The 24219-nt window shown below is 45.5% G+C and overlaps 1 protein-coding gene and 1 long non-coding RNA gene across 11 annotated transcripts in view; one reads left to right on the forward strand and one right to left on the reverse strand.

Annotated features, from left to right (window-relative positions):
- Window positions 1-24219, forward strand: part of Ttc28 (tetratricopeptide repeat domain 28) — a 693050-nt gene that overhangs the window by 646388 nt on the left and 22443 nt on the right. For all 8 annotated transcript variants that reach the window (XM_063227059.1, XM_063227060.1, XM_063227061.1 and 5 more), the window contains one exon: window positions 14668-14812. In XM_063227059.1, the coding sequence (XP_063083129.1) occupies window positions 14668-14812 (145 nt within the window). The remainder of the gene's footprint in view (window positions 1-14667; window positions 14813-24219) is intronic.
- LOC134470777 (uncharacterized) overlaps window positions 23008-24219 on the reverse strand; it is a 29218-nt gene continuing 28006 nt past the window's right edge. For all 3 annotated transcript variants that reach the window (XR_010039935.1, XR_010039936.1, XR_010039934.1), the window contains one exon: window positions 23008-23245. This is a non-coding gene — a long non-coding RNA (uncharacterized LOC134470777). The remainder of the gene's footprint in view (window positions 23246-24219) is intronic.

Here is a 24219-nt window from a genome sequence, read left to right on the forward strand (position 1 = left end):
CACTCTAGCAGTGACCCTTCCCCCTCCAACTGTGCTGTCCCTGTAGGCGCCAACCCCAGGCAGCCTGTTAACCTGGTTTGTCCAGGTTCTTGAGAATTCTCCTGGCCTCATTGTCTAGACAGGTGGGATAGAACCTCAAGCCTCCAAGAGGTCCTTTCTTAGTCTCCCTCAGGAGGGCTGAGACTTGTTCCCCTGTTTCCATCTGCCTCACCAGCTGAGTCCTCCAGACCACACTGCCACGGCAACTGCTTGAGAGCCAGGTCCAGGGGGAAGAGTGTGAGCAAGGGGAACACAGGGCAGGGGATCAAAGGGAGGGGCCACTCCAGCGTACAGAGTGGGGTGGGGAAGCTGACTGAAGGAGTGTGCGCTCAGGCAGGCACTCATTCAGCTCCATCTAAAACACAGAAGCCAGAGATGGCAGCGTGCATGCTGGGTTGGGACCCACACTGGCTGCAGTCTGCACTGGGAGCTGACTGTGTCTTTAAACAGAGCCTGGGCAGGAGGTCAGGGGAGTGGCTAGGCAGCCCACAAGGTAGGCATACTCACTGCCACAGGAACTCCCCTGGTACCCTGCTGGCTACAGTCACAAATCTCCCACCTCAGAACACAGCTCTTCTTCCCAGGAGGGGAGATTCCTGAGCACCCGGTGCAGCCCAGGCCAGCTGGTGTTTGTCATCATTGCAAAGACATAAACTGTACCCCTGATGCCACTGCCCCCTCAGTGACTCTTCACACATCATCTCACAGCTCTGCATTTTGTACACACAGAGGCCTCACACCCTTCCCGGCAAGCTTGCTGCTTCTCCTTTCCCCACCACCACACAGACTGCTATGCTGAGGAGAAAATGAGTTTTTCTCTAGAACCGGATTAACATCCTTGAGGAGCGAGCTAATAAGGCCCATGCAGTGTGAGAAAATCCTCTGCCCAGGGCTGGGCTCACAGCCTGAGTAGAGCTGGTCAGGAAATGGATACGATGACAGTGAGCCAGCGCCACCTGCTGGAGCTCTGGGGTGCTGCAGCTGTGAAACCTCACTGCTAAGAGGGGCCGCTGCCCTGGTCCCACCGTAACTCCACAGCTGGCCAGGAGGGCACAGTGAAAACCCTGCAGCGTTAGGGGTCTGGTGCAGACATCACCCTCTCTGAACCTTGGTGCTCATCTGTAGAGGCACAGCTCACCTCACAGGTCTTGGGTGGGCAGCACAACCTGGCAGCTTGGCAGGGCCCCTTTCACAGCTCCTATGCTAATAATGAGGAGCACATCCTCTGGTCTTAAGTCTAGACAACTGAGGCAGGAGCAGTCACCCAGGCCGTGAGGTCACACAGGAATCAGAGCAGCCCAATACCTGAGATGCTGTTCCTGTGGCCCTGTCAAACCCCTGTGGCCACAGACCCACTGGGCCTTCACGGCAATGCCGGGACTAAGTTGACTCTCATGCCCTGTGTCATACTGCCAATCGCCCTGAGCAGCTGGGCCGCAGAGCCTGGCAACTTGCTGCCACTCAGCTGACACTAAGGCCCCAGACCGCACTTCACTAGAGGATGCCATCTGTGTTCAGCAGTGCCCTCTCTCCAGGATAAATGACAACACCTGGACGCTGTGTCGGCACCCTAACTACCCTTACAGGATACCTGCACGGGTGGACATGGCAGAGAGGGCTCAGCAGCCTGCATCAGAAAGGTTTTCCTTTTTTTTTTTCATCACAGAAGACTTTATTAGTGCATCTCCACTCCTTGCACATAATAGGTGAACAACAGAGAGTTGTGGAATAAACTAACATTTGAGCCTAAACAAACACTGGGCACGACCACCATAGTGCTACTTTTTAAAGTGACATTTCCTACTACAGTTATTAAATTTTAAGAGTTGAAAAAGTAACCTTGGGAAAAACCTGGAACAAACACTAATCATTCTTTTTTTAAAATTTTATTTAAAGAGAAAAAAAACAAAAAAGGGTAGAATAATACATAATTTCAAAAAAATGAAACAGTAAGAAATCACTAGTTGATAAATTACATATTGTCCTCTTAGAAATAGTTTTTCAAGTTACAGAAGTAAATCATACAAAGTGGACATTCAAACAACAAGACTGAAAATAGTTCTTGTCAACGTTCTAACAAAAACCTACTAATATGGTTTTCAATCCTACACACTTAAATATACATGCAGTTATATCCTTTAGAGCACTTTTCTGCTCTTTTTTATAATAGCAATTACACATTTTGGTTTTATTACTCCTACAGTTCTTATTTCTTTTTACACTAGAGACACAATGTGATATAAATATGATTCTTATTTATTTCACTTATGAGGATAGTGTTAAGTTGTCTCCATTTTCCTACGAAGGCCTCAAGATCACCCTTTTTATAGCTGAGTAATATTCCATTGTATAAAAATACCAAATCTTTTTCATCCACTCTGTAGTTGATGGGCTTGTGGGTTGTTTCCAAGATTTAGCTATTACAAATTGTGCTGCTATGAACATAGGTGCACATATATAATTGTGATATGACCTTTTCAGTTTTTCTGGGAAAATATCCAGGAGGGGAATAGCAGGGTTGAATGGAACTTCCCAGCCTAGTCTTCTGAGACGTCTCCATACTGATATCCATAATGGTTGCTCCAGTCTACACTCCCACCAACAGTGGAGCAGTGTTCCTTTTTCCCCACAACTTTGCCAACATTTGTTATCAGTTGATTTCTTGATGGCAGCTATTCTTTCCGGAGTGAGATGAAATCTCAATGCTGTTTTAATTTGCATTTCTCGAATGACCAGTGATAGTGAACATTTCTTCATGTATTTATTTGCCATTTGTATATCTTCACCTGAGAACTGTGTGTTCATCTCAGATACCCATTTTTGGAGAGGGTCTTTGAATTTGGGGGGCTTGATGTTTTTTAATTCTTTATATGTTCTGGATATAAGTCCCTTGTCTTAGGGGTCGCTGGCTAAAATTCTCTTCCATTCTGTGGGGTTTTTTTTCACTCTTGGTGATTTCCTTTGAAGTGAAGAAACTTTTCAATAATATGAGATCCCAGTTGTTGATTCTTTGAAGTGTTTCCCGTGAAGTTTGTGTTTTGTTCATGAATTCTTTGCCTACCCTTGTGCCTCCAAGACTTCTACCTACCTTTTCCAGTAGATTTAGTGTTTCTGTTTTAATATTTAAGTCTTTAATATTTAGTACATTTAGACTTTAGTTTTGTGCATGGTGATAGGCATGGGTCTAGTTTCAGTCTTCAGCATGTGGAGAGCCAGTTTTTCCAAACCATTTATTAAAGAGGCTATTCTTCTTCCAGTGAACATGTCTAGCCCCTTTGTCAAATATCAGGTGGCTGAGTGTCTTTGTAGTTGGGCTTGTATCTTCTAATCTGTTCTATTTCTTTTCCAGTACCATGCTGATTTTATCACTGTGGCTTTGTAGTATAGTTTCAAGTCAGGACTTGAAATGCCTCTTGCCTTGCCTTTGTTGCCCAGAATTGCTTTTGCTATTTTAGGTTAGGTTTCTTCTGTTTCCAAATGAATGTTCTAGATCTGTGAAGTACGTTAATGATATTTGATTGGGATTGCGTTGAATCTGTATAACAATTTTGGGAGTATGACCGTTTTCACAATGTTGGTTTTTCCTAACCAAGAGCAAGGAGTATCCTTCCATTTTCTAATAACCTCTTCAATCTCCTTTTTTAGCATAGCATAATTTTCAGCATGTAGGTCTTTTATGTTCTTAGTTAGGTTGATTCTTAAATATTTCATTTTTTTAGATGCTATTGTCAAAGGCAGTAGTTCCATAATTTCTCTCTTGGTGAGTTTTTATTTGTGTACAGAAATACTACTGATTTTTGAGCATTGACTTTGTATCCAGCTACACTGCTGAATTTGTTTATTACTTCTAGTAGTCTTTTAATGGAGTTTTTTGGGCCTTCTATATAGAGTATCTTGTCATCTGCAAATAATGATAATTTAACTTCTTCCTTTCTTATCTCTATTCCTTTTATTTCTCTCTCTTGTCTGATTGCCCTGGCTAGGTTTCCAGAACTATACTGAATAGGGGCAGTGATAGTGAACATCCTTGTCTTGTTCCTGATTGTAAAGTGAAAACTTCCAGTTTTTGTCCATTTGGTATAATGTTGGCTGTTGGTTTGTCATAGATGGCCTTTACGAGATTGAGACATTGTGTATTCTGAGTTTCTGAAGGGTTTTTTTTTATCATGAACATTTGTTGGACTTTATCAAAAGCTTTTTCTGCATCTATTGAGATGACCATATGGTTTTTGTTTTTCGATCTGTTGATGTAGTATATTACATTTATTGATTTGCATATGTTAAACCATCCCTGCATTATTCCTGGAATAAATCCCACTTGGCCATGGTGTACAATCTTCTCTGCATTCTGTCTGCCAGTATTTTATTGAGAATCTTTGCATCAGTGTTCATTAGTGAGATTGGCCTATAGTTCTCCTTTTTGATTGGGTCTTTCTCCGGTTTTGGTATGAGAGTAATACTTGCCTCTAGGAATGATTTAGGGAGGATTGCTTCCTTTTCAATTTCATTGAAGAGTTTAAGGAGTATTGGCATCAAATCCTCTCTAAATTTCTTGTAGAATTCAGTCATGAATCCATCAGGACCTGGGCTTTTCTTTGCTCATAAGTTTTTAATTACATTTTCAATTTCAATAGCTGGTATTGGGTTATTCAAAATTGCTATATGTTCTTGGTTGAGCTTTGGTAGTTCATATGTTTCTAGAAATCTGTCCATTCCCTCTGTTTTCCACTCTATGTGAGTAGAGATTTTCAAAGTAGGTATTCATGATCTTTTGAATTTCCATGGGATCTGTAGGAATTTCCCCCTTTTCAGTCCTTATTGCATGAATTTGGATTTTTTTCTTTCTTTTTCTTTATAAGATTGGCTAGAGGTTTGTCATTTTTGTTTATTCTCTCAAAAAACCAGCTGTTTGATTCATTAATTCTTTGTGGGTTTTTTGTTTGTTTGTTTGTTTGTTTTTAGTTTCAATTGCATTGATTTCTCTCTAATCTTTACAATTTCCTCTATTCTATGAGCTTTGGGTTTAACATGCTCTTCTTTTTCTAAAAGCTTGAAATGAAGCATTAGGTTGTTTATTTGTGCTCATTCTGTTGTTTTTTTTTTTTTTGAAGTGTCAATTTATTGCTATATATTTCCCTCTTAAGACCGCTTTCATTGCATCCCATAGATTACAGTATGTTGTTTCTGCATTTTCATTGAATTGTAGGTATTGCTTTATTTCTTCTTTAATTTCATCTGTAGCCCACTGATTGTTCAGAGGGTTGTTATTTAATTTCCATGTAGTTATGCAGGTTTTACAATTTCTTTGGCCATTAATTTCGAATTTCAGTGTACTATGGTCAGATATTATGCATGGGATAATTTCAGTACCTTTGCAGTTACTTGAGAATGCTTTATGGGTTAGTATATGGTCTTATTTTGGAGAATGTCCCATGCGCAGCTGTGAAGAATGTGTATTCTGATGTGGCTGGGTGGAACACTCTGTAAACATATACTAAGTCCAGTTGCTCACAGGTTTGTTTCAGTTCTATTATTTCTTTGCTTTTTGTCTAGTTCATCTATGTCTTTGTAACAATGGGGTATTAAGGTCCCCTGTTATGACTGTGTTCTTGTATATTTGGTTTTTCATGTCCATTAGTATTTGTCTTATATAGTTGGGTGCTCTTGTATTTGGTGCACATATATTTATAATTGTTAGTTCTTCCTCTTGAATTTTTCCACTAATGAGTATGTAATGACCTTCTTTATCTCCTTTAATCATTTTAGGCTTGAAGTAAACATTGTCTGCAAATAGAATAGTTACCCCTGATTTTTTCTGGGTTCCTGTTACATGGAATACTGTTTTCCATCCTTTGACTTTTAATCTATGAGTTTCCTCTTGGATTAGATGTGTTTGTTGTATACAGCATATTGTGGGATCATGTTTCTTGATCCATTCTGTCAACCTATTTCTTTTGATAGGTGAATTGAGGCCATTTACGCTTATGGGTATCAGTGATACGTACTGGCTCGACTTTGCCATGCTATGTTCCAGTTGTTTGCTTTCTGCTTTTCCCCCTTGTTTAATTGCTTGTCCTACCTGGTGTTTTCTTTCTGTTGTTGTTTTGGAGATTGTGGTCATTTTTATCTCTACCTAGTATGTATTTCAGTACTCTTTCTAGGGTTGGTTTGGTGGACATGAATTTCTTCAGTTGTTCTTTCTCATGGAAGTATCTTGTTTCTCCATTACATTTGAATGAAAGTTTTTCTGAGTACATCAGTCTGGTTGAAAGTTGTTTTCTTTCAGGACTTGAAATACCTCACTCCAAGCTCATCTTGACTTGAGGGTTTGTGCTAAAAAATCTGCTGTGATTCCAATGGGCTTTCCTTGATAGATGAGTTGTGTCTTTTCTCTATGAGCTTTTAATATTCTGTCTTTATGCTGTATGTCTGAGATCTTAATCATTATATTCTGGATGTAGATTTATGTTAGTTGTGACTGTTTGGTGTTCTATATGCCTCACTTATGTGTATCGTATTTTTCCCCCATGTTTGGGAAATTTTCTGCTATTACTTATATGAATATTTTAGTTATGTCATTTGCATTGACTCCTGCATCTTCACTGATACCTATTAATCTTTTTTTATCCTGCCTTTTTTTTATTTTTCCCTTAATTAAAAAGATAAAAATAAAAAATTAAATAATTAAAAAAAAGGAGACTGAGATAAAAGAGGGCATAACAACAAAACAGTGCAGGTCAAAGCATAACCATTTAAGCAAAATAATGTTTCACCACAAGATATCCTGACATAATAGTAGTTACCATAGTGTCTCTTTCCTTGAAATCTTTGAGTATAACTTCATATACTGTAGCACCAAACATATCAAGGCAATGTAAAACCATTCAAGAGAATGACAGTATTACAGGGTATTTTAGAACCAACTATCAGAAAATGAACAATGGTTTCTGTATAATCTTCTTGTCTATAAAAGTTTTTGCTTATATTATCACATATAATAAAATACAATAAGATATCACCTGTTAAGACCAATGGAGACAGAAGAATAAAAGCTTGATGAGACTTCAAAGCAAGATGATACTAAATCAGCACTAGCTATCATGATGTCTTGTTTTCTCCAAAATAGCTGTTCCTACCATCCAGTCTTCTCTGCCTCATTTCTGTTGAGCTCTTTTTCTGTCATTTGTTGTCAGTTTGTCTTCTTCATATCGCTTTCTGCTCCATTCATTGTGACCTCTCTGCCACTGTTTCTGAAGTCTTGGTATTTTCCTTTTTCAGAATATTCTGCAGTATTCTCTGTAGAGTTGAATTGGTGGTTGTAAATTCCCCTAGTTCCTCTTTATCCTGGAAGCACCTTGTTTTTCCATCAATTTCTAGGGACAGTTGTGCAGGATATATCAATCTTGGCTGGAGGTTATTGTCTTTCAAAGCTTGAATTATATCACCCCACACTCTTCGTGATTTGATGGTTTGTGCCGAGAAGTCTGCTGTAATTCTGATGGGTGTTCCCTTGTAAGTGATCTGTTTCTTGTCTCTGATGGCTTTTAGTATTCTGTTCTTATATTGGATTTCTGGTATTTTGATTATTATATGCCTGGGTGTAGCTCTGTTTGGGTTGTAGGTGGCTGGGGTCCTGTATGCCTCATACATCTGAGTATCTTTACCTTTTGCTAAATTAGGGAAATTCTCTTGGATTATTTCTGTGAATAGCTTTTGTAGTCCATTTATTTGTGTCCCAAATTCTTTTATGTTCTTAATTCTTAAGTTATAGATCCTCTTATCATCTTCTAGCCTTTGTATTATTGCTGTTTGTTTTCTTGTTATTTTTAAGAAGTTTTTCATTTCATGCTCCCATATTACAAATCTGCCCTCCAATTCAGATAATCTATCCTTAGTTTCTTTCAAGCTGTTATGCCAGCTTTCGATAGAGTTTTTAGTTTCCTGGTAATCTCTTTGAACCTGCTTCATGTATTCTATGTTTTCTCTATCAAACAGTTCTCCCCTTTTTTTCTATTCTTCCATTCCACCATCTGTTTTTTCTTGGGTGGTGCTTAGCATTTCTCTAACAATTCTACTTATATCTTGCTTTATTTCATTAAATACTTCATTTTTAAATTCGTCTATGAAACTCTGGAGATATCGCTTTATGTCTATTGGTGCCGTGTCTGATATTGCATGTTTTCTGTTTTCCTCTGTGTTTCCCTTTCCTGGATCAGCGTTCTCAGGATTGGGGACTGAGGACCTTTCTTGTTGCTTCCTCTTCCCATGCTTTTTGTTCCTTCCATACAAGCAAATGTAGGAGGCCCAATTTTTTTCTCTTTTTCGGTTAGTTTGTTTGAATTGTGCTGGCTAGGTGTTCCCGCCCACTGCAGTGTACTAGGGAGACACAGACCTGGGCAGCCTCTGCTGGGCCCACCCCTCCAGGTCATCCTACCAAAGGCTTCACCACTAGGGTGCACCTCCAGGCGCTGGAACCTGGTTTGGGCTAGCTTACTGGGTCTTAGTCAGCGGCATCACGCAGGCCAGGCACTCCCCACCAATCCCGCTTGAGAGGGGAATATGCAACTAATGTCACTGCAGCGCCCTGTTCCAGCAAGTCTGCCTGGTCCCAGTATGTCCTTTGCTGGAGTCTCCTACTCTATGATAGGGTCCTGTTCCGCTCACTCACCGCAAGTCAATGTAGGGCTCCCTGCTAGTCCCGTTCTCAACTCTGTTCACAGATTCCTGCTCTCAGAGCTTTTGTGCATCTCTCTCCCTGCCTTGCGTATTTGGACGCACCAGCGGCAGCAGGAAATTCAAATCGTGGCTTCCAGTGGCGCGGGTTCTAGCTTCTGTGCTGAGATTTTATCTGTTTCTGTTTTAGCACCAGAATGGATTTACAGTTGGTTTCTCTTAGCTTAGTTCATTCCTGGGTTGGCAGGGTGTATCTCTGCTTGCTTAGGACTCCTCGTACAGGACCATTCCTGGATTTTAAGCGGGGTATCTCAGAGAGCCTCCATAGCCGCTGCTATCTATCTGCCATGTTCTTCCAGAAGTCCAATGCCTATTAATCTTACATTGTTGCTGTTGGCATCATTTGAAGCTGCTGGATTGTCATTTCATGCTGCTTTGTTATTTTTAAAAGTTCTATCGTTTCTTGATCACTAATTGCAATCCTGTCCTCAAGGTCTAAAATCCTATCCTCAGCTTCATTTAAATGATTCTGCCAGCTCTGAATAGAATTTTTTGTTTCTTGGATGTGTCTTTGATTTTGTTTCATGAATTCTGCTTGTTTTCTATATTATTCATTCAAGGTTTCAATCAGTTTCCCTTGCTCCTGTACTTTTTTCTCTATTTCTTCTTTAGTTGTACTCAGCAACTCCTTTACTAAGGTTGTTATTTCTATCTTTACATGGGAGAATACTTCTAATTTGATTTCTGCTATAGCCTCATGGAATTGTTTTTATTTCACTCGCTATTTTTTCAGAGATTTCTGGTGTGCTACTTTTGAAGTCCTCTATTTCAGTGTCTCCTGTACTTGCTCCTGGTGGACTAGATATTTGAGATTGCATTTTGCTTTTTTGTTTTGCCATTTTCCCCTTTTGAGTTACCACTTGGTCCTTCAGTACCATTAGTGTCAACTGTTGGTAGTGTGTATCTTGGAGTCCTAATGCAAGGTTGATGTTTGTCCAGTTTCTGGGTCCCTCAATGAAGAGATGGGCATGTCACCTGACTTCCCACTGGGGGCCTGTTGGGTGAGTCCTATATTCTTCCTGGGCTGACAAGCCTAGTAGTGTTGATGTAGGTCAACTTTTAGTTCCTGCTATTACTTTATCTTCAGGTAAAGATAAGATAATGACTCATAAAGAGTCATTCCAGGTCACCAGGTCTCCCTGTCTGTAGTGTTTGTGTCGGCTGAGGCCCTACTGTGTCACTATTGTGTGCCCGTGTGTCTCATAAGCCCTTTTGATTTTCTCCAAGTTGGGGGAGTCCTTACTGGCATACTCCTCACCCTGCCTGATGTTTTCTGTATGTAGAAATGGGTCACCCACACTCTTGCCAGACTCACCTAGGTCTTACAGTTAGTTGGAAGGAGCTTTATTACTGGCCCTATTTACCCACTGTACACCTCTATTTTAGGGGCATACTCACCACCATAACTGGAGCCTGCTGAGATCTTCTGTTTGGGTGAGGCAGTTACTGAATCTCCCTTTGAGCTAGGACAGTGAATCTGCTGTAGACCAAGGTTCTGGGAGAAAGGGTAGGAGCTGAAGATCAACAGCAGTATTAGGTCCAGGAGGTAGGGAGTGTCCCCAAGGGTCCAGCAGATGTCCTGGGTTCAGGTGTCCTCTGGGTGCGCAGGAAGTGCAGCACAGCAGTATAGGTGTTCCTGGGCCAAGGTACAGGCCAGTGGCATCAGTCCAGGTGTCTGCGGGGCATACAAGAAGTGCAGCACAGCAGCATACACGGTCCTGGGCCAAGGGGTGGGCTGGTGGCTCAGTCCCGGCATCCACGGGGCACGTAGGAAGCACGGTGCAGTGATGTACGTGGTCCTGGGCTGAGGGGTGTCCGTGGGGTGCTATCTTGTTTTGCAGTCTTATATCACTTTCATGGTTTTGTTCTGAGTGGGTTTCATTCTGTTTCATTCTTGTTTGGTCCTATTCTACTTAGTGAAGCTGTAACTTCAACTGGTTGTTAAAATTGTAGGACAAATGCCAGAAGAAGCACAGGAGAATAGTGATTGGAGCCTGCTGGGATCATCTGTTTGGGTGAGAGGTCACTGCGTCTCCCTTCAACTCAGCTGGTTAATCCACTGCAGTTTAAGGTTCTAGGAGGAGGAGTGGGAGCCGCAGATCAAGTACTTGGTCTAGGAGATGGGGAGGGTCACCGAGGGCAGCAGCTATTGGTGTGGCTTCTTCCAGGCTGGTGGGAGCCATGCAGGAAGCATGCAGCAGCACAGGCCAAGGTTCAAGGGTGGCACACACTCCCCATGGCCGGCAGGAGCCCAGGTTTTCCTTGCTTGGAAGAAGCAAGTGAGGAAAGGGTAGAGAAGAGGTGGGCCTTGGTGACATACCAGGCCCCTAGTAGTCCCACTTGTCCTCTTAAACATCCAGACCCTGGCCTAAGGACTGACTTGGGCTATTTGAATCCTTATGAACATCTCTTCTTGCAGATCTCTGTCCAGTGCAACCAGTATAGCAGCAGTACAGTGGGCCACTGTAACTGTAGTGGTCAAGAGAGGGCAGCAGTAATTCACAGGTAAAGAAACCCCTAGCCCCTGGTGCAGCTGGAAAAGGTTTGCTCTGCTTCTGGGTCCCAGCGTAAGATCCTCTCCACACTTGTGTACCCAGAGGGCCTTCAGAGTCCAGGGGCTGTTGGTCACTCTTGCTCTTGGTTCCCTGTCCCCTTCTCTGTTCCTGGGCCTGTGGCTCCCGGGACAGCTTTCCAGTGCAGAGTAGCTCCTGCTGCTGCCCTGGTGTGTGACACCAGGGCAGCTAACATGGAAAATTAAGAGGTGACTGTGGTTGAGGAGCTGATGCTGTGATGTTCCAGGCTTCCCTAGGGACAGAGGCAAGCAAGAAAGCTGCTGTCTGGGGGCAGTAACAGAGACCTTCTGTTGAGAGAGAACGGTCTTGAATGGACTTACTTGGAACTCACATTATGGTTTTAGGTTAGTTGTGTTTTGCTTTCTTAGTCACCATCCTACTGTTTCTGTCCTTTTGTTTTTACTTGAAAGGATCCTCTCTAGGGATAAGTGCCCTCCAAGGGATAGTGATGCAGGTCCAGGGCTGTCTCTTGGGCTTCCTGCCTGACCATCATAAAAAGGCAGGAACTATGGCTCCAGAGGTCATTGGTCTGGGAGCTGCAAGGCTGTGGCAGGGGCCAGGGTAGGTAACCAAGGGCCAGCTCTCAGTGCAACTTTCAGGGTCTAAGATCACCTTGTGTACATGGGGCAGGGCAGGCCTGACAGACTGCAAGAGAGTGGGGCCAGGTCCACCAGCCACCAGGCAGGTGGCTCTGTGGAGACTTAGACACAGGGCCTCTGCTGATGAGCTTGGGGGACCTGCCCACCCCACAGGGCGTGATTCACAAAGAACGGGCACCACCTAAAAACAGACACTCACATGCCCAAAGGTGCCAGGGAAATCTCTGCAGATTCACAGTGTGCCATGAGTCACCAGCCCTGCCTGGAGACAGCTGACCAGCCTCCCTGTTGAACCCAGCTGATGAAAAGGGCTGCGGGTGGCCCAACTGTAGCTGCTGTGCCAAGCCAGCACTGGGGATAAGGGTAGGGTCCTTAGGAAGGACTGCAGATGCAGCTGGCATCCTTCTGCTCATGCTGTGGGAAGGAAGTGATGGCTGAAAGACGCAAATGGCCTGCTCTCCACAGGGTGACCAGGGCCCTCCCACCCAAGCCCTTGCTTCTCTAGCGGGTGCTCCACTCCTTCCCCTCATGCCTTGCACACATCACCTAACAGCCAGGTCTCCATTTCCCAGTGTTGTACCTTTCCTGTGTTGTCCTTCTGTTTGGAATGACCTCTTCCTCCTAGTCCACCAGGCAGGCTGGCTCCAAATCTTCCCCAAATCTCACCCCAGATCACATGATGCTCTCCCCAAAAGCCACCCCAGTCCAGTTTACCCAGCAGCTACAGTCACACACCTGAGCCAGGTGGGAGCCAACATACACATGGTGGCAGTAATGTGGGGGTAGAGGGGAGGGTCAGCACTTTAGATGCCAATGGCATACCATTGTTTGATCCATAGACACCACTGCCATCAATATCTAATCCTGTCTCACCAACCCCACTGCCAGGAGCCCCAGCCTGGCCCACCATCGGCCTTTACTGGTCTACAAGCTTTGTAACAGTCCTTCCAGTCCTTACATTCCCTAAAGGGCAGCAGTACAGCTTTCTTCAGATGCAGAGGGGACCAGAGGATAGTCACATGCTCACAGAGCCCCCTGCTTGCATCTCATCACTCCCCTCCACATCATCCTGTCTGACCCTGGTCAAGCTCTAGTCCCCTTTCCCTACACAGCCCCACATTTCCTTCAGCAGCTCCACCGTTGGGAGGCTTGGGCAGGGAGGGGTGGGTGGGTGGAGGGGTTGGTGCCTCAGGTCAGACAGTGTGAGCCCACAGTCCAGACAGACAACACCAAAGGTATGAGACACCAAGTGTCCAGCTACCATCCTCCTGTAGTCTCTGAGTGCACATGTGTGTAGTAACACCCAGTGCCATGACAGACACCACCTGTCACTCCGGAGTGTCTCTGGAGAGCAGTTTGGTAATCTCCCCTTCAGGGGAGAACTGCTCTTTGCAGTGTGTTCCTTGGTACTATGTGAGCCTGGGGGTCACTCCAGGGCTTTCTGTGCTTCACTGGCTCTGACGGCAAGGCCGGCCCACTGCCCCAGTTGCTGGTAATTATGTTTCCTGAGTGAGTAGGCAGGCATGAGCTGCTCCCCAGGCTCTTGCATCCTGCTGTTCAGCTCTGGTCTTTGGGGAGTATGCAGAGGGGTGGAGGCCGGAGGGTGCTCAGAGCTTAGCTTGCTGTGGTCATAGAACTCAGATCAAGTGGAAAAGTGCAGAGATCCCTGAGAAGGGAAGGAGGGGCAGGCTTGAAGCCAAACCTTGGAAACGTAGATGGAACTTCTGTACTGTCTTCTGGAATGTCACAGATTCTGGCCTGGCTAATGAGAAAGCCACCTGTGCTTTGTTATTGAGCAGTAGCTGAATTACTGTCACAGCCAGCAGCCAGAGTACCTGCTGAAGCCTTGTGGTGTATCTGTTATACACCATGGTCACTGTCCTGAAGGGCCCTGCAAAGGTAGCAGGAACTGTAAAGCAATGTCTAGATCAAGGCTGACAGATCACTGCTACCCAGCAGGTATACAGAGAAAGCCACGGGATGGTTATGCGAGAACCACATGGGCCAGGCAGAGGCAGAGGCAGCTTCTGAAAGGGCATAAGGAAGTCCCGTCTGTGTTGGGAACAGGCTTGGTTCCCTGGTGCCACTCCTCTCTTGCTTTCCTATGTGCCCTGTCCTCTGCAGATCCCCTGAGACTGCAGCAGTGCCTGGCAGACAGCTGGTACTTAGAAAGCATTTCTAAACCAATCAGTGTGTGCCCTCATCCTGTATCAAGAGTGTGACAAGTGGGGTATTAAGTGTCTGGAGACATTGCAACAGAAATTGAAAATCACAGACAAACTCTGCAGCCACACTTGAACAAGCCTTTCTGCAGCTCCCAGCATTCCTACCCGCCAAGGCTGCAGAGCTGCGCCATGGCAGGGCTTAGGCAGGGACTGTCCAGGGGCTGGTCTGAGTGCATGCTGGAGCCAGCAGTGGGGTGCTGCCCTTTTCAGCCTGGTTCCTCTGATTCCTTATGGTCCTCACGTTTGCCTGTGCACAATTGTGCCACACAGCATGTAATTAAATCCTCTGAACAGCACTTTGGGACATTGATAATGTGAGGAAAATCCCACAGAAATGGAAACTATTGTGTGCAGCTGGCGTGTGCCACAGTGTCTTAGAGTGCTCACTGTTACATGAAAACCACCTGGAAGGGAAGAGAGGTGCCATGGCTGGGAGGGAGGCTGGTGACCCCACCTGCCACATGGGCCTGGTTCATCTCTCACCCCTTCTCTCCACAGGAGCTGCCAGAGCATGACGAGCTTGTTCAGTAACACCATGTCACCCATCAAGGACGGCACTTCATCTCTGCCCCGGAGGCAGAGCTCCTTTGCCAAGCCCCCACTCCGTGCTCTGTATGACCTGCTCATTGCACCCATGGAAGGGGTAAGTGCCTCCCGGGGCATGAGGCTCCCTGTGTCAAGACACATTGTTTACTGGTCAGTGCATCCGTGTATCCCCCCAAGATACAAAAACAGGCTCTCAAGACAACCAGACATTCCTCAGGATGTGTGCCTTCTCAGTCACACGTGAATGCTCCACTGGATGCATCTTCTCGGTTGGCTGCGTGTTGCTGGCCGAGGCCCTCAACTGGGGTTAGCAGGGCTGGGTTCAAGTTCTAGTCCAGCTCGTCACAAACTAAGTGAATGCAATGCTGGCATCCTTAGCAACAACATGACATGCTGCTCCCTTGCCAGCCTATACCTCTGTGAGGTTCAGGCAGGGACACAGATCGGTGGAAGACAGCTAGGGACCTGTGGTCCTTCTTCGTGCCCTGGCAACCCTGCAGGGAGTGAATGTCTCCCACCTCCCTGCCTCCCCACTCTGAAATCTCATCTGAACCACTTGGAGCCATGGCTGGGCTTTCTGCTGAGAACAGGCCTCAGAGAAGTGTCCCGCCTTGCTCCTTCCCTTGGCCTAGCTGGGGTCAGGAGTCACCAACTGCACTGTAGTCCAGCAGTAGACACCCTGGCAGAGATGGCCATGAGGGGTTTCCTGCCGCACAGCTCCAGGGTCCATGTGCATCACATTTTAATTCAGATAGAGCTCTTTAGGCAGGACTCCTGTGGATAAGAATGGTGAACTGACAGGTGTCCTCCTGTGGGACCCACTCCAGGAGAGCCTGCCATGGGTGGGGCAGGTGTGGTCCCTTCGCAATGGCCACTGCAGGTAGGTCTGTGTGCAGAGAGAGCTGCCCTTCAGGAAGAGAGGCTCTCTTCACAAGGATTTCTGTGTCCCCAGAAAATGCCTATACCTGTCTGCCTAGCCTCTTGAGATCATGTGTCAGCTGTACTCACGGTTAGGAGGTGGCTGCTCTTCCCCCAGCGCCCGATGGCTTTGCCTTGCTGGAAATGCCAGATGCATGAAAATCAGAGCCCTGCGAGCCAGCAGCTGAAACGGCCTCTGGCACTGGCCCTTTCCTGGCCCTTGCATTGGCCAAGCTCTGTCCTTCCTTGGTCTCTGTTTTCTCACTGGAGAATGAGAACCATGTTGCCAAGCCAGGTGAGCCCTAGGATGGGACTACTGTGCAGAGCATGCTGTGTTACCAAAGTAGCTGTTAACTGGTAAGGGGTAGTTGCTGTGCCAAAAGCACCTCCTCAAGCAGGGATCTACTGCCACACCTTTTGACCATTTCCTGCACCACCACCACTGGATATGACCACCCCATGCAATGCTGAAGCGTGCAGTGTGCCACCTTTCTCCCCTCAGCACCCTCGCCCTTTGGCCCTCCTTTAGTGAGGGAACGTGACTGCTCAGACCTTCCTAATTCGGAGGAACTTGCCTTGATTTATGCCACCCTCAGAGGAAGAGATATTCACCTAGCCCCTTAGGCTGCTTTTCCACCTGTCCTGCACACCATCTGGGTAACCCACGGCCCACATGCCCTCCTGCTTGTCCTGAGGTCCACAGTGCCCCCAAATGTCGAGTGGGATGAGGGAGCAGGGGGCAGAGGGAGGCAAGCCTTGACTGACCTGGATGAGTGAAAGGCGTCCGGAGCGGTCAGGCTCCGCGCACTTTGCCCAGCTCAAGTGCAACCGCTGAGGCCTCTCTGGCCCTGCACCCCCACCCTTGCCCTACACACTGGTACATCTTGTGGTACCAGTGTGGTACAGGTAGTCGACTGGACTCAGGACCTGGCTCTCTGCAGGCCTCTTGTTTTCTACCTTGTGACTTAGCCACATTGTCTGAAGGAAAATGTCCCCCATTTCTGTCTACAGCAGCTGGTCCTGGACCTGGTGTACAGGGACACTCAGTAAGGTTGATGGAGTGGTATGTGGCCTACATCGGCATAAAAAGCAGAGGACTTAATGAAGAAATGAGTCACTTGGCTTCTTATGCCACTTACAGTGAACTGGTTAGAAGCCAGGCCTGCTTCTATCCACCAGCTGGTGTAGCACTGGGTACTGGGTGATTGTGGAGCACAATCATGGCCTGGTGGATGTGTCTGCAGCACAGTAGTGATAGTGACTGTGGGGCCCCATACCTCGGAGGGAAATCAGCAGTGGAAGCTGAGAGCAGCCTCAGAGCTCTCAGGGTCTTCACCTGGGAGAGAAATGGACACAGTGCCAGAGTCCCCTCAATCAGATTCACCCAGAGTATGAAAGCAGCCCTGGATGTTTCCCTGTCTTTCCTAGTCTTCCCAGTCTTTCCACCCAAGGGCCTTCCCTTGTGATTTAAAGAATAAAAATAAGCTAATGGGCTAGTAGCAGCCCATTTTTTTAACACCCCGATGTCCCCCGGGGGTATTGGAAGGCGGAATTTATGGACTCAAGCCCTAAACAAGATAGAACATCAATCAGAATAGTGTTTTAGAGAGCTGACTGGGGAGGGAGATAGGTCCTGCCACCAGGTACATGTCAACTCACTCCAGCTGCCAGGAGCACTTGCACATTCACCCTGAGAAGGAGCTATTTGTACAAATGCAGGTGAAGGCTCTTGCTCGTGCCTATCGGTCTCTTGAGTCAAAAGCATTTCTCTAAATCCTGATATTTAAAAGTATTCCTTTTTCATGAATTAGGTGTTTAAACACAATAAGGGTGTTTGCTTGCTTCAAATAAAACAGAGTGGAATGTTCTTAAAGCCATTAAAGTAAATTACCAGAGCAAGCACCATTTCTTGGCTAATAAAGTCATCTATTATAGTTGAGTGGCATGGCTCATGCCTGTAATCCCAGCCAAGTGGTGGGAAGATTGCTTGAGCCTAGGACCTCAGGGCCAGCTAGGACAACAGAGGGAAAACTTGCCTCTAAATAAATAACTAAACACATCCAGCTATGGTAATGCATGCCTTAGAATCCCAGCACTCGAGAGGCAGAGGGAGAAGGATTGCTATGTATGCAAGGTCAGCCTGGACTATGTAGCTCAAGACCAGGCTGAGCTAAACAGCAAGACTGTTTCAAAAAAACCTAGCCCAAACCAAAAGAAAACAAAAAAAACACTAAATATGTATTTTTAAAAGAGAATAAAACAGAATAAAGCCAATTAAAACAAAATGATGAAAGTGATACAGAACTTCAGAACAAGATAATAGGAAATCAACAATGGCTCGTAATGTATCTTGTTATCTTCCAAGTAGCTGCCCAGACCATCAGACATAATAAAACAAACAAAATGAAACAATAAAACCAAACAAAAGAAAATACAGGATTTCAAAACAAAGTAATAGTATATTAACAATGGCTATCATTCCAGGTGTATGACTTCTAATTTCTACTCTGTCTGTGTCTCCTGCACTTGTTCTGTGTGGGCTGGAAGTCTGAGATTGCCTTTTGCTCTTTATCTTCAAATTTCCCTGTGTTCCTCTGAATCAGCCCATTGCTGCATCCCAGAAGCTTTTACACTGACTGCCAGTCTCTCAGTGTAGTGTGTTGGACTAGAAACCTGGGTTCCTCCAATCTGGGGTTCCTGGGGTGGTGAAGAAGCAAGTGGTGGTAGTTCACCAATGCTCCCCTGATGGCAGTGGGGCCTCAGGGTGTGGCTTCTTCCTACTAAGTCCATTTGTTCACAGGTTTGGTTTAGCTCTGATATTTCTTTGCTGATTTTCTATCTAATTGATCTGTCTCTCTGTGACAATGTGGTATTGAAGTCTCCCGTTACAATTATGTTATCACTTATTTGATTTTCCATGTCTACCAATAACTGTCTTATATATTTGGATGCCTCCTGTATTAGGTGTGTATATATTTATGATTGTTATGGCATTTGTGCTGTCTCTAGCTTTCTAATTGACCCCAACCAATTTTGTGTTAATCTTTACTTCATCTTGTAGCTGTTGGATTGATTTCTCATGGTCTCTTGCTATTTTAAAAATATCTTTCTTTTTCATGATCACTAGCTACAATTCTGTCTTCAAGATATGAAATTCTACCTTTCTTTTGTTCAGTCTGTTGCATATACTTTCCATGGAGATTTTAATCTACTGAATCTCTGTTTAGATCTGTTTCTTGGATCCCGTGTGTCTCCTATGTGGGGGCATTTTTTGTTTCCATCTTTTTCTAAGCTCATCTAATATCTTTTATTTTAAGCATCATTATTTTTGTACCTGAAAGATCATTTTCACTATAACCTTTTCCATTTGTTTTTTTCACTTCTGCTGTTTTTTGGTTTTCTGAGGCTAGGTCTCACTATGTGGTTCAGGCTGGTTTTGAACTCACTGCGTACATACGGCTGGCCTTGAACTTGCAGAAATCCTCCTACTTCACCTTCCTGAGTGCTGGGATCACAGGTATGCACCACCACACAGGGCATAAAAGTTTTTAAATTGAATAAAACAAAAACATCCATTTTGTTTCAGTAAAAACGTTTCCCTGAGAAGTCGGAGTCTAATTAGAGGTCCTGTCTACCCCACTTTCATCTGTTTACTTCCTAGCTTTCCTAAACCTGTAGAAGACAGCTGAGGGTGTGCAGCAGGAGTGCCTAGGTGGTTTCTCTCCTGGCTGCCCCGGAAAGGGAGGCCCAGCTCATTCTCCACTTCCTCCTGTGAGCTGCCAAGTGCACTGGAGCCCACTAGAGGGCGATACACACCCATCAACCAGCCCAGGAGCCTTGTGCTGTCAGCTGCCAAACAGACCTTCTCTTTTCAAATGAGGCTACAAATCAAAACCGAAAGTCCTCGATTATGATTCACTGACACTTCAAGACTAAAACGATTAGCCTCTTCACATGGGGCATATAATTATTTGAACAACTGCCTTTGTTTAGTCGCAGTCCTGTGGATAAGGGACGAGGTCAGACAGTATGAAAAGTAGAATAGATAATATTTCACCGTAGGCCTTACACCAGCTTTTGATTTAATTTGGCTTAAGGGAAGCGCTGCCATGGCTCTTTCCTGGAACCACGCCGTCCTTTGCTGTCAGGATGGGGTGAGCCTGTCCACTTATCCTTGAGGAGGGCCCAGCTACATCTGCACATGAGCCATCATCAAACATTAAGTCAAATCCTGTCTGATACACAGGGGAGGGAAATGTCACCAAGGCAAGTTGCAAGTGTTCCGTGTGAACGGGACTGGGATGTGTTTGTGGCTGCAGCACTATCTTTTCCATCGGTTAGACTGAAGGATAGTAATCTGTGCTTTGGACTTGGTCTTCCCCACTGGCTGAGAAATGACAGATGGGATCATTCCTATTCCCCCCACCCAAATGTACAGGACCACATGTGAAAATGGTCTTTTGAGTGTGCCTCAGAGTTCTGCTCTTGACCCCTCCAATAGCATACATGTATGACGAAGGGCCTTTGGAGCTGCCCTGGGCAAAACCACTCATACACTCCCAGCCAGATCCCTCCTCAGACTGCAGATGGGCTTCATCTAAAGCCAGGGCTGCTGAAGCCAGGACTGCAGGCATCAAAGCCACAGCTTCCTTGGTTTGGTCAAGTCAATCTTTAAAGACCGAGACCTGGGGGCCTTTCAGAATTCTGGAATTTGGTCTTGTTCTAGTTACAACAGGCTCTGTCCCCTTATCTTTTTATTTAAACTCTATTTGCCATTTAATTTTATTTGATTTGGCTTAAGGAAAGGTTATAGGGCACAGAGCAAGATTAAATAACTTTGGCCAGAAAGAATACTGTTTATTCACCTCTGCTCACAGACAAGACCTAAAAAATGTCCTTAAAACTTATCTTATTGCAAGCAGCCAGTCGTGAGGTCGATCCCTGGTACCGATAAAAACGAAAAAGACCAAAAAAAAAAAAAAAAAAACTTATTGTCTGGGCCACTTAGATTGGGAAACTGCTATCCTAAAGTAGGGAGCCCAGGGACATTGCCTCAGGCCCTCACCTAAAGAACACTCACAGGGCTGTGGCTCTGGTGAGTGTTGGGCTGCAAGGAGAGCTTGGTTGTAACTGGGCTATGACAGTAATCACTCTGAAGACTCCCTTAATATTTGTTTGTTAAGTGATCCTGAAAACTAAGTAGCTTAATGAATAGCTTGCCTCAGGACAGACAGGGAAGGTGCTGGGCACTCCAGTGTCTTAGACATAGCTGGGGACATTCTCTCCAAAGAATCAGTTAGATAAAAAGTCTGGAGTGGAGGACAAGCCCCTGGAGACAGCAGCCCTGCCACTTGCTATCTAACAGATTTCTGATTGAGACATCTGTGGAGATTTTCAAATGAGGACAGACATCACCCAAGGACAAACAGCATTTCCACAACTCATTAAGAGGAGGAAAAATATAAGCAATTATCACAAGCTGTCTGCATGACTAAAACCACCAGTGTCGGTACCCCATGAAAATGAGTCAGTCCCCATAGTAGGGCGTAGTCTCATGTAGGGTCCACTTGTCCTTTGAGCCTTAATGATTTGCATGGCCCACATGTTTCTTAAGCCACAAGAACTCTAGGTGGGCAGCCATCAGCTACCAGGCAAGAGCCTGTGTGCATGGGAGTTGCACCTGCTGGCTGGAGCCTGCTGAGCATCAGGTTGTGTGGTACCTTGGTTTCCTTATGGAGCTGGCTGTGGGAAGGTGATCACCTGGCCACGACTCAAGTGACAGAGTGGCTTTCTAGGCCCACTGATAGTATCTTACTTACTTTTTGATTGCTGAAACAAAATACCTGACACCCACAGTTAAAGGAGGAGAGGTTTATTCTGCCTCATAGTTTGTAGATATTTTAGTCCATAATCAGGTGGTTCCAAGGCAGTGTGGCATGGTGGAGGAGAAACAGTCCGCTGCCTAGCAGCAAGCAGCAGCAGCAGCAACAGTGAGTCTGCCTTCTTTCCTTTGTATTCCATCCAGGCTACAAGTCTCCTGAGTGGTGCCATACATACTCATCATGGGTCTATCTTCAGTAAATCCATTCAGCTGTACCCAGAACTATGCTAATTCTAATGAGTGGACTATTTAGTACACATAACCCCAAATCCTAGTGTGAACCCTACATCCAGCCAGCTCTGAAAAGCTCCACCCATGAGTGATGAGGCTTTGTAGATACAAACCATAACATTCTGCCCCCAAAAGACTCATGCACATCCCTTTATGTAAAAGGGATTTAGTCCTTCACTAAGAGTTGCCAAAGCTGTAACAGTTTCAGCATTGCTGAAAAGTCCAAGTCTCAAGTCTCTTTTGAGACTTAAGGCAAACTCATCTGTGAGTCCCTGTACAAACAAAAAAGGTTAAATACTTCCAACATACAATGGTACAAGATAGACATTTCCATTATAAAATGTACAGTAGGAGGGTAGAAAGGAATAGAACCAAAACAAGACCAAAATCCAGCAGGACAAACATTAAGTCCTGTAGTTCCATATCCAACATCTAATGTAATCTGTGGCAAGACGTGAACTCCAAAGGATTTGGGTGGCTCTGCCCCTACAGCTCTCCCATTGATTGTAGCTCCCATGTCTTCTCCCTTGGGCTGGATTTTCTCACTCCCTGGAATTCTCCTTAAATGGTCCACATTTCTGGCATCTCCAATCCTTTGAGGTCTGTACTGTGCCTTCAGCTTCACACTCACAGCTTCATAAACTGGTCTCTCAGAGCCACTGCCAGGTCTCCCAGGTCTTCCTCTGACGTCTATGTGGAAGCCTTCTTGATCTTACAGCTCTTGCATTCAGCATGCACATAAAGCCATCACCATGTGGATGGTGGCAAGGTGATTGTTGGCTGTTGATTCTCAAGGTACTGCTGGTAAAAGACCCCAACAGTAGCTATGCCACTGCCTCGACATTAGACTGTCATGAAATTTTTTGCACCAGAGTAATCTGTTGCTCCTAAACTCAGTCTCATGCAAAATCTCTGGTCATAAGAAAATTGCAGACAACTTTTTGGCAGAGGATAACATACTTGATCTGGAGTCCAACTGCTAATGGAGTCTTTCTTCCCAGTTAAAACCTCTTCAGCCTGGTCTCTTCCAGCTGTATTGTATACATTCTGGTCTTCTAAACTCTGACTAGATTCTCCTCCCATCAGGTTCAGCTTACAGCATTACAGGGCTGCTTCTTCATCTCCAACTCTCCCTTTAAGTCAATTCCAAAAGGCTCTGAACCTTATGATCAGCTACAGTCACAACAATGACTCACTCCTGGTACCAAAATCTGTGCTATTTTCTTGATAGTGAGACAAAATACACAACACCCAAAGTTAGAGGAGCAAAGATTTATTTCAGCTAACATTTTGTAGAGGTTTCAGACCATAATCAGCTGTCTCCAAGGCAAGGTGGTACAGCAGAAGGGCATCAAATAGGTGAAGCAGTCCATGGCACGGCAGGCAGGAGACAGCAAAGCAGCAAGCAGCAGCACCCTGCGTTCCATCTTTTATCCTGTCTGTCCACACTCAGGGTGGGGCCTCTGTTTTCAGTAAATCCATTCAGTCACACCCAGGACTCTGTTTATTTCAATCAGTGAACTAATTTAGTACCACATACCATTGATCTCAGTATCATATACCCTAGATTCAGACAGCTCCAAAAAGCCCCACCTATGAATGCATGAGGCTTTGCCAGAATATCTAATTATAAGCCATAACTCACCCAGCCTTCCATTGTTTGCTTTTGGTTCCCCTGAAAAGGTCCTATCATGACCAGAGACTTGTCCGTGAAGAATGTGTGTCCAGGGGAGTTCAGTGGCCTGTGACATGACGTCTGACCAGGCCTACCTGGGATGTGGGCCTGGGTAAACAGGAGCTCTGGGGGCACCTGCAGGCCTGGGGCTGACACCTTGTCAAAGCTTTGTCGGCCTGGCACCTGTAACACGCACTTGCAAGTGGCAGGTGGCTGACAACCCCCCCACACCCCCATACACTTATCTGCAGCATAATTCTTATGGAGTGGTAAGAAGTTGCCACCATCACAGCTACTGACCCTACCCCCAAGGGCATAGCCCATTCAGCTCTGCCACTGATGCCTGCTGCCCAAAGCTACTGGCACACTTTCCAGCATGGTAGCACTGCTTTCAGAGGAACCCCAGAGCCACAGCCCCAGCAGGTCTGGCTAGAACCCTTGGGCACGGAGCTCAGTGCACAGGGATCCAGTGCTGCAGTTCTGCTTACTCCCTATGCAGACCCAGAATGACCCACAGACAGCCCTGGGCCCACTCTATTACAGCCTGGTCCTCCCTGCCAGTAGTCACAGCAATTCCTTTAGTTTTTCCTAGGAAAGCACTCTGAAAGCAAACCTGACCTAACAGTTTTAATTTGTACTTTGTTCCAGTGTAGCTAGAATTTTTTTTTAAGTCATGGGAATTTGTGTATCCTGTATGTCCCACCAGGCATGTGTCACTTTGGGTTAGCTGAGTGCTTCTGCCACCCTCAGCCAAGTGCTCAGGGCAGCAGGGCAGCTGGGTCAGGCAAGCATGTTTGTC

Source organism: Cavia porcellus, unplaced genomic scaffold, assembly GCF_034190915.1.
Source record: "Cavia porcellus strain 051 isolate PalLab524CR breed Dunkin Hartley unplaced genomic scaffold, mCavPor4.1 scaffold_16, whole genome shotgun sequence".
NCBI classification, from domain to species: Eukaryota; Metazoa; Chordata; class Mammalia; order Rodentia; family Caviidae; genus Cavia; species Cavia porcellus.